The 10,412-nt window shown below is 38.8% G+C and overlaps 1 protein-coding gene across 2 annotated transcripts; it reads right to left on the reverse strand.

Moving 5' to 3' along the window:
* Window positions 1-216: 216 nt before the first annotated feature.
* Window positions 217-5,508, reverse strand: LOC137287047 (transcription initiation factor TFIID subunit 13-like). Of its 2 annotated transcripts, XM_067819158.1 has the most exons (6): window positions 5,442-5,496; window positions 5,142-5,229; window positions 4,853-4,906; window positions 1,603-1,669; window positions 1,352-1,449; window positions 217-870 (listed from the first exon to the last, which is right to left on the reverse strand). In XM_067819158.1, the coding sequence occupies exons 2-6, from the start codon at window positions 5,172-5,174 to the stop codon at window positions 694-696; spliced, it is 429 nt and encodes a 142-aa protein (XP_067675259.1). In that variant the 5' UTR covers window positions 5,175-5,229; window positions 5,442-5,496; the 3' UTR covers window positions 217-693. The 2 variants fall into 2 exon arrangements, with proteins under 2 accessions (XP_067675259.1, XP_067675260.1); XM_067819159.1 differs by lacking the exon at window positions 5,142-5,229 and having other exon boundaries at window positions 5,442-5,508.
* Between the last annotated feature and the right edge of the window lie 4,904 nt (window positions 5,509-10,412).

The raw sequence follows: 10,412 nt of genomic DNA on the forward strand, positions 1-10,412 counted from the left end.
ATGTCAAAATAAAATATTGCCATCATCAAAGGTATACACCCATTACTTCGGTGGGTTGTGCTCTCACATTTTCAACCTCATGTTGAACAAGTACTCAAGTGAAATATTTTTTATGCAACATTTTAAGCGCCAGCTTCCAGTTCAAAGAAGGGAAGGAACAGTAGGGTATTATTCCATATGGAATGCTTACAGTTACCTCCCCTGCTTCATTTGCCCATGTGGAATAAATGTTACGAAAATTCTAACAATAGCAACGACAGATAAGACAAATAAACTCCAACAGGTTCATGATAAAATTAAGCAATAGGTTATTTCTTTTTAATTCTGCTTATTCTGGTTCCGTCACTCCAACCGGAAGCTGACAGGGGTAATTGAGGCGAAGAACTACCTAAATACCACGAGTGGCGCTTAAAATGTTGAATAAAACATATTTCAGTAATTATTAAACATGGGGTAGGAAATCTGAGAGCACAAGTAAGTGAGTTATCTTGATATGAAAAATATTTTTCGATCTGAAGCGAAGGTAGTATGTTGCCAACCTTTGCTCGCTTCGCTCGCATATAAGAAGACTTGCTATATTCACTATGCTGCACCACCCCATTTGCGCTACAGTTTGCCTGTGTGTCGATCAACACACACTCCATGCAGAAATGGAAATAGATTCATGAGCTATATACAACACTTGACGACCCATCATTTTGTAGCAGCATATTTGATCTCGTCAAAAGCTTTCCTGGCCTTCCTCAGTTCCTCACTCATAAGGAGCAGTTCCTTGACCCTTGAGTATTTCTTGGGGTCCTTCCTGATGAGGAATATGATGTCCTCCACCTGTATCCTCCCAGGCCGTCCAGTCTCCATTGCCTTCTTTGTCTGAAACGTCATTGGGAGAAAAGCTGAAACATAGCTCTGTGCTGCTCCAATTGTACAATTACACATGTAAATGTCACTGATACATCACCATAAAACCCTTCCTTCGTAATATTCTAGCGATTGTTTTTGTTACAGCTTTCGCAAGTTCTGTTTGAGTGCATAATTGGGAATATTCAGACAAAAGTGATATGGGAGAATCAGGACTGAAATGAGGTACAAGTAACCCATTGAACCGACATCCCATTCCAAGCCAATTTACATATCATGCCGTTCCTGTGTCCAGTTGAGTTTCCAATGTCAATTATATTGTTTATTTATAAACAGGAACTTTGATTGGTGTAGTGAAAAAATTATCAGGGCAAGTGATTTTACATGTGCCATTGTACCAGAGTACACTAGCAATTTTTAAGTTATTTCCACCACTGAAGAATCTGTGACTCAGACATCCTGGAGAAAACAGCTAACAGAATGCAAGTCTCACCATCTCTGTAATGTACTCGATGACAAGATCTTCCAGGAGATCAACTGACTCGGTGTAAGGATTTTGATCATCTCCAAACCCATACATCATACAGCGCACTGGAACAATGAAATCCATAATCACTGCCCTTGAATCATCACAGCCTAATATCATACAACACACTGTCACCAAATACAGTTTAAGTTACATTATTCAGTTCAATCATTTTGTAGTCTTAGTCCCATTACATTGTTGCTTGATGATCAACTCACATTCTTTCGAAAATATTTTCTTCCTCTTTTCAAGTGGTGTGTCTTCCTCCACATCCTCCTCCTCGAACTGTAAACATCATACATACATGCACAAATTATTCACACGTCTTCATATTTCTGTATCACAGGCTCTTCATCAAGTTGATATTATAGGAGTACCAATCATCTCCATACAGACTTCTCTTTCACACAAACTGTCACGGACGAAACATGTACTCTTTGAGTAACTAGGGTAGCCTACTGTCCAGGTGTCCAGTGAAACATAATACAGTGGAAGCTGTCTTACTCGGATCCTAAGTAACTTGGTTTTCTCTATAATTCGGACCAAATTGTTGGTCCTGGCAGAAGTTAACGAATTCAGACTTCATGTAACTCGGATTTCGGACTGAAAATCTCTCCCCTTCAAGGTAATTTATTATGAAAACATCGCTAATTAACTCGGACTAGCTGGAATGCCTGAAGGGGAAGTGCTTTGTTGTTAGCTGATTACAGACTTCAAATGGATTATCAAGTGTGATGATAACCAATTAACAAAAGGAATGAACAAAGCAGTTTAGCAGGCTGACATGACACTCAGTGTCATTTTGATGGTATGCGCTTTTGTTATAAAAAGACGATTCCCCACTGTACTGAATCGGCCGTTTGCACAACACAAACAAGCCGACCTGAGGGACTATTTCTGCAAGTAAATCATGGCCATGCTGTCAATCAAACCATTGAATAAATAAATTAATCTATACAGTACGTTTACTTGTTCATTTATTCATTTAGTTGTGTCTTTCATAAAAGTACTGTGCATGCCGTATCTCCTGGCTCAAGGGAGCTATCTCTTAACTCTCACCAGTCCAATTTGGACTCCTCATAATTCAGACACAAAAGTCAGTCCCACTTGAGTCTGAATTAGACAGCTTCCACTGTACTAATAAATTCATCACTTCATCAAATGCGGCATCTGGGGCATGACTCGTGACCATGCAAAAATGGCATCACAATACAATCAATGTCAGCTGTCAATTGTTTTTTCTTTGGCTAGTTATAAAATGAAGACAGACATATGCTATTACAAAACAAATGCAACACAGAGCCTAAAATATATGAATTATGATGATATCCATGTCCAGTCATGAGCAAACATTCCTGTGTATAACACAGTGTCACAGGGAACCTCCAAATTGTAATGACTTCAGTGACAATGGGATCACTTATCTCTGATAAAGCTTAAAGGGGCACTGATGCGGTGCCATTTCCGTGGACTGGTGTAAACTTTTGTTATTGTTTTTCTCCCGTGAGTACCCGGATGATATCCCAGAATTCGTGACTGGTTCGTGACCTCTGCTACGCAGTCCGTAAGCGCAATTGATAGTTTAATTATACACAGATCAACTTAGGTGAAGTCATTTTACTTCATAACAAATGTATGATGAAAACAAATGAAACACTTTGAAGGTTAATCATCTGCCAGTGGTAGAAATGGTAAAAAACTATTAGGACGGAAAAATAACGAAGCCGATGTACGTCTCTATATTTTGTCTCATAACCCTAATTAGTTTATTGTCATATTTGTATGATTCTGAAAATTAATAAAAGAACACACGATCTGCTTATACTCATTATGCTCATAGTAAATTTCTAACATAACAGCAACATTTATACATTGTGTAGATTGCCAATGTGGATCCTATTTCACACACATACGCGATCTAGTGTGTGTTTTCTGTCATACAGATTCTGCTGAATGCTACAACAAATAAATTAAAACAAAATGCAAATAATGAATGTAAAACAGACTAATTTTATAGCAACAATGTCAGGCTACTACCTTGTTCAGGAATGTATCCATCAATATCCACGTAAAAGAAATCGTATTCCATTCATCTGCAGCTGGTAAATAATCCTGCTCTATGTCGCGTGTCTTACAACTGTCTAGTTTGCGAAAAAGTAACACATCGTTTCACGTCTTTCGTTGGTGAAAACCAGATAAACCTCTCATTTGTCTGCCAAGATAGCACACCTGGCAAACTAATTGTATGATGTCCACTATTCTAAGTAACTTAGTTAACCAATAATGAGCAATCAATCAATCAATCAACACAAGGGTGGTTAATTCTTTGAAGGGAGGATGTTGTTTTTGCACTCACTCTTTACGACAGGGTGTAGTCATCTACACACACTGCCTTTTGACAAATCCGCTAGAAGATAAGAGTAATTAATCAATCAGTGTGTTATAGGTTAATCCTTTGATCGGTTTGTTTTTGTAACTCAGCTGATAAACCCTCTTGCATCACTTACATGCACATATTACATAACATAACATTTGCCATTACAGACCTTAATTTATAATGTTGAGTATTTACTCCAGACAGGAGAAATGCCAAATGGGAACCTTTGTTGAGTAACCGAAGTCGTGTTACTACTAATTATACCTGTTATAAATTCATTAACTGACCTTCCAGAGAATGATGACAAATAACACGTGTAGGTTTACACCATCAAACGCGAGTTACAGCAAGGAAGATGTAATCTCTGTGTCGCATGCAGCCTGAAAACACTTATGGGCCGAAACTGTTTTGAGGATACCAACGGAATTTTGTTACATAAGGAATACACACAGGCATTTGCTGTGTACTTGGGTAAATAGGTGAAATAAGGGGTTTTTTACGTAAGAAAATTTTCAGATTTCTCTACCAAAGGCAAAGTCATCGTTTTTTGTTTACGAATTCAAATAAATCAACTGTGTGTTTTTATTATCATAAATAATAAACCATTGTAGCTACCATAGCTACCAAAATTTACGTATGATATTTGCTATCACAGCTGAACCAACACTCAAAACTACCTATATATATAAATCTTTGCAATCTTCCGTACTGAAACAAATGGCTTGCTACGTGCCTGTAGACATAATATTTTCATGTAACATGATTAAATATCGAGGTTAAAAACACAGAAATAGGATCAAATTGGATCAGTACCATCCAAGCATCCGAAAAGAACTACACTGCTGGGATATTTGGTTACGATCAGACAAGGGATACCATGGATATTTTTAAACAAATGGCATATGATGGGCATCCGGCCTCCTGACTGTTTAGGTGAAGAAATTCTGCTAATATGGACAGAAGCCCAGTTCCTTTGTCCGTCACGGTCGAAGGAGCGGGCGCTGACCAATTTGCGGTTTGGTTTCGTAATTCGACCATTGGCGAGAAACATTATTCGCTCCGCATCAGTGCCCCTTTAACAATAAACATACCTCAGCACCTTGCTCCTTCTCACTCTCTGCCATCTTAATGTTGTGGACAGTTCTCTGAAAGGAAACAAAGAATCAAAATTTAACTTACAAGCATAGATGTACACAAATGACTTCTAACTGCATTCACACACATATTTGTCCATTATATCTTAAAACAATCATTCTGATGATTGAATATAATGTATATTTATGAAGATGCACTGGCTTGTAATGCTAAAATCTGCCATCAAAGTATGTCACTGACTGGGTCTTACAACTATATAAGACTAGAAACAATGAGAGTATTTACCTTGGTGACAGTTTCGGATGGAGTTCCACCCATATCCCCCTCTTCTTACATAGAATATTTCTACCTTTCCCGGTGTAATATTCCAACACTGAAATACGTTCATTGATTGGTTTGCAGAACATATTCAACTACTCTAGGCTAGTTCTGTTGCTTTTCAGTTTGCAAAAAAAACTACTCAACAATACGTCTATTTTAGAGTGAAAGATAAAAATATAAACGTACACAGTTCATTGCATGATATAAATAATTCTAATTCGGATACACCTACAAGTTATGACAGATACAGAAGAAGACAAATACCTTCTCTGCAGTTCAAGTCACTGTACGTGCTTCCGGAGGATGCTAAATTCCGGGCAACTCACTTTTGCGCTAAACCGGCTCTACTGCTGGTACACAACGTCAACATACTAGTAGACAGGAGCCCAGTAAACATATTCACCGCATTCGCTTCTTGGCCTCTGTCAGCTGACAATCTCGACGGCTGAAGAATGATGCTGTCCAATATTACTTTAAATGCATATTTTAATTATGCTGGTAATGAAGAAAAGTACACTGTTCATCTTTTAACAAAACTATGGACATTACGGTTTTTATCCGATTAAACTATATTTCCAAGGGACATAACTCTAAACAACGTTTGTTATTTCGTCTTACGAAACGTGAGTTGCAAGGACGAAGTTGAGTGTTTGGTAACGTAACAAATATACCTCAACAATGCCAGACGAAAAAGGTGGAGAAAAGAAACTGAAGCCTTGCTGTGCTTGTCCAGAGACCAAGAAAGTTCGCGATCAATGGTAGGAATGAGACATATTCTGTCGTTTTACATTTACCGGTGTATGACAATACAAGAATGATATGCCCTTCCCAGTGGAGTACCGGTAAAATTAATATTCACGTTCAACTGAACATTTATCCCCAGTGCATGACTTTACCTAATTATTTTGAGTCATTCTTGTTTTGTCTCCCTTGTTTTGTCATTGGACTAAATTGAAACATATTCTAGCAGGGAGGGGAGAGAGTTTGCACACGTTCCTGTGATAGATTTCATGTCTAGAAACAGGATATCTATCTCGGGAATGTGAACATAAAACCAGCAAGGATCTTCATTCTTTAAGACTAAGGCTGACTATTTCATGTAGATTATAACGTTAGTCATAATATTATCAATTCCAGTTTGATTTACATGAGATTTTGCTAGATGCTAGAATGATTATGCTTCCTCTTGTTTATGCATACACTGTATATACCTGCTTCTGACAATAACATAGAATGCTGAGTTGAGTCTCTATCAGTCTATGTTTATTGTGAATGAAGTTTTATAACATTGTACTGTTACAAATTACAATCTCCATATCTCATGTCCTGTTTGTTTTCCAGTCGAGGTTGAATTCAGTGTCAAGTACTATCTTTATTACTTGCAGCATAATTGAGAAAGGGGAAGATCAGTGTGGGGATCTGATTGAAAAACACAAAGAATGTATGAGAAGCCTTGGGTTCAAAATCTGACAAAGGTGAGAAGGAAAGGACTGAACATAACAGTACTGTGTAACAGATGCTATAATTACCTTATCAGACTTAAATGATAGCTAATTATGGACATTGCATGGGTTGTCTGTTTGCGCTTCAAAATTGTGAATTGCTTTTTCAATCAAGGAGTATTGTTATCTTTTTAATGAAGCATGAGTTGTGAGAAATATCTAAGATTTATCTCAGACACCAAAATACTGAGACAGATATGTCAGGACATGCTACACAGCACACGTTTCAGTTGGGTTAAGATAAAATATAGAGGACATGGTTCTTACTTAAAGTGAAAGTTAAGCTGAACATCTGTTGTCTAACACTGCTCATGGCATTGTGTATGAAATTATAGAGATATGTGCTTCACAGACTGTTTCATGGATGTGGTTTTCACACAGAAACTGTCTTCACAAATATCAGAAGTGTCAGGACCAGAAAGCGCAAATATATTAAATTTTTTTATGTTTGTCTGCTGCACTGATATTAATTCTAAAAATATAATAATTCTTGTTTCAGAGCCAGTTTTACGTGTCTATTCGTTGGAAACTAGTTACAAAACCATCATTCAGAAGTGTCCAGTTCTCATTTTGGAGATGGCAGATCATGTTGTTTTTTGTGTGTTTACAATCTGTTTGTATGAATCATATTTGTAAATAATTTTAATAAACACCCTCCACATGAACACAGAGCTTATTTACCAGTGCTTGTGTTTGTTATTGATGATGTAATCTGATGGATGATGTGATAATTGTCAGAGTGAGTGAATCATTTCTCGTAAATCAGTCTTTACATTTAATTCTCTAGTGATGAAGAATACAAAAAGTTGATACAAGATATCATACTGTGTTGGTATTTATATAATGTTATAGTCCATCCTTCATGTATTCTCAAAGCGCTTCTTTGTTTTTCCATCGATCATTGGATGACAATCTCAGCAGCACAACATATTACCAGTCTCAGCTCCCTGGGGAGTTACGAGGGTTGGCTGAAAAGTTCTAAGCCTCACTGTGAAAAAAAGTTACAAAGTCCAGGTTTGTAATTTATTTTTCTACATAGTCCCCTTCCCCTTCCGAATCCCGGTCAGGAAGAAATCATCTTCAGCTACCCTAAAAAAATCAGTCACAGCGGAAATGACGTCATCATTACTTGCAAAATGGCGACCGGCGAGTTCCTTTTTCATTTTTGGGAACAGGTGGAAGTCAGAAGGAGCCAAATCAGGTGAATAAGGAGGATGGTCAATGAGTTCAAAGCCACAATCGCGGATAGTTGACATGGTCACAACCGATTTGTGAACAGGCGCATTGTCTTGGTGGAAGAGGACACCTTTAGCGATCATCCCTCGTCGTTTGGCTTTGATTGCTTCTCGCAACTGGTTCAGTAGATCAGCATAGTATCTGCCGTTGATAGTTTGACCTTTTTCAAGATAATCAATGAGCAGAATACCCCTGGAATTCCAAAAGACTGATGCCATCACCTTTCCAGCTGAAGGAACAGACTTGGCTTTCTTCGGAGCTGGTGAATCAGGATGCTTCCACTGTTTTGACTGTAGTTTTGTTTCTGGTTGAAAGTGATGTATCCAGGTCTCATCCATGGTTACAAATCGTGCCACAAAATCATCAGGATCTGCTTCAAAACGATGCAAATTGTCAAGGGACGTCTGGAACCTGACACGTTTCTGTTCTGCTGTCAAGAGCTTTGGCACCCATCTTGCAGAAACTTTAGTCATTCCTAATTCGTTGGTGATAATATGCTCAACCCTCTCATGAGAGATGCCCACTACACTAGCAATATGTCGAGTAGTCAATCGTCGATCATCCATCAACATATCGAGCACTCGCGTGATGTTTTCTGGAGTGGTTGCTGTTGAAGGCCTTCCTGAGCATGGGTCATCATCAAGGCTTTGTCTGCCACGCTTAAATTCTGCAGTGCACTTCTTTACTGTGGAAAATGAAGGAGCATCATCCCCTAGAGTGGAGACCATGTCAGCATGTATCTGTGTTGGGGACATCCCTTTCTTTTGCAAGTACTTGATGACTGCCCTGTATTCAGTTTTGTCCATTTCTGATGATTTCAGAGGGTAGGTTTACCAAAAGAGCTGTAGTTGAGATAAAACTATTAGTACGTTTGTAGTTCTTGTGCCTATGATTCACTAAATGATTGTCCTCATTGGTGGCAAACACCTGTCTCTACCTGATGGGGAAAAACCACTCAGACTGAGAACTTTTCAGCCAACCCTCGTACGTGGCTTTCCCATCTCAACAAGGTACTCATTCACAATTGGATGGGCTAGGATACGTAGTCACAGTACTATGCCCAAGTTTTACTGCATGTTGCTGTACCTGATCTAGGTGTGTGCACATATTCATGTGGCCACTATCTAGTCATTTTCCAACAGATTCGTGGGTTCTTTTAAGTGCAGTGTACATTGAACATTAGGGGTTGTGACAACACTGAAAGAGTCTTCTCACAAGGTTGACACCAAGATTCTGTTACATGTGGTCACAGATGGGCTCAATCCTGGCACCAAAAACTTGCTGGATCTGCTGCACAAAAGAGATTCTCATTGTTACTACATGTGATACCCATAATTGGTACCGCTACATTGCTCGACTGTTGCTGTGTACAGCCCAAGACATACGTGTATGGCGTGTGTGCTGGTGTATGGACTTGTGCATAGAGCACAGGTCATAAATCAAGTAAAGGAAAGCAACATTGGTGACAGAGAGTCCTTGGATGTGTGACCATGTTTGGCAGCTTGACTCCTGAGAGTTTCGAGGACTTCTGTCCTGCTCCGCACCAAATCTGATGGGATGTCATATGACTGTAGCTTGGGTTATCCGGGGTAATAATGTCCATCATGTATGTACTTACAGCATGTCCTTGCAGCGCAGAATTCGCCGCCATGTGGCCAAATATTATTAGCATTATTCCATTGGCGTCCATGTATGCAGAAAAAAAATTATGTATTATCTGTTGCACCTGTGAAGTGTAAATGGTGTATAGCATCAAAGGGACACCAATTGTAGTGTAAGGGTGATATAGCATCTGTGGGGCACAAGTGTAGGGTAAGAGGTATATAGCATCTGTGAGGCACCAGTGTAGTGCAAAGAGTTATATAGCATTTTTATTAAACGATTTAATGATTTGGTATCAAACGAGAAAATATGAGTTTGATACTAGATCTTTCACCAGTTTCATGAAAATGGTATTTCACGGAAGCAAGATTAGTATTCTGTTATTACTCGCCAACATAAATTGATAGAAACTGTGGCTCCCAGCTCTTAGTGTGATTACTCTTAGCTTTCCGCAAGTCAAGCAAGTTCTAATACCATTGGGACAACGGTTGTTAGCAGTGTGTTGTCTTAACTGTGAATCATTATGACGTCACACGCCTAGCGGTATTACACTATATTAATATTTCCATAAGGATATTACACTGCAGTATCTTCCATAGGCACGTAATAAAAAGGGCATATAGGATCTGTGGTGTACCAGTGTAATGTAAGGGGTATATGGCATCTGTGGGACACAGTGTAGTGCAAAGAGTATCATCTGTGGGGCACCAGTGTAGTATAAAGGGTATATAGCATCAGTGGGGCACCTGGAGAGTTGTGTAAGGGGATATAACATCTGTGGGGTACCAGTGTAGTGTAAGGGGTGTATGGCATCTGTGGGGCACAATGTAGTATAAAGAGTATATAGCATATGTGGGGCACCTGTGTAGTGCATAGGATATATAACATCAAGGGG

Source organism: Haliotis asinina, chromosome 6 (assembly GCF_037392515.1).
Source record: "Haliotis asinina isolate JCU_RB_2024 chromosome 6, JCU_Hal_asi_v2, whole genome shotgun sequence".
Lineage (NCBI taxonomy): Eukaryota > Metazoa > Mollusca > Gastropoda > Lepetellida > Haliotidae > Haliotis > Haliotis asinina.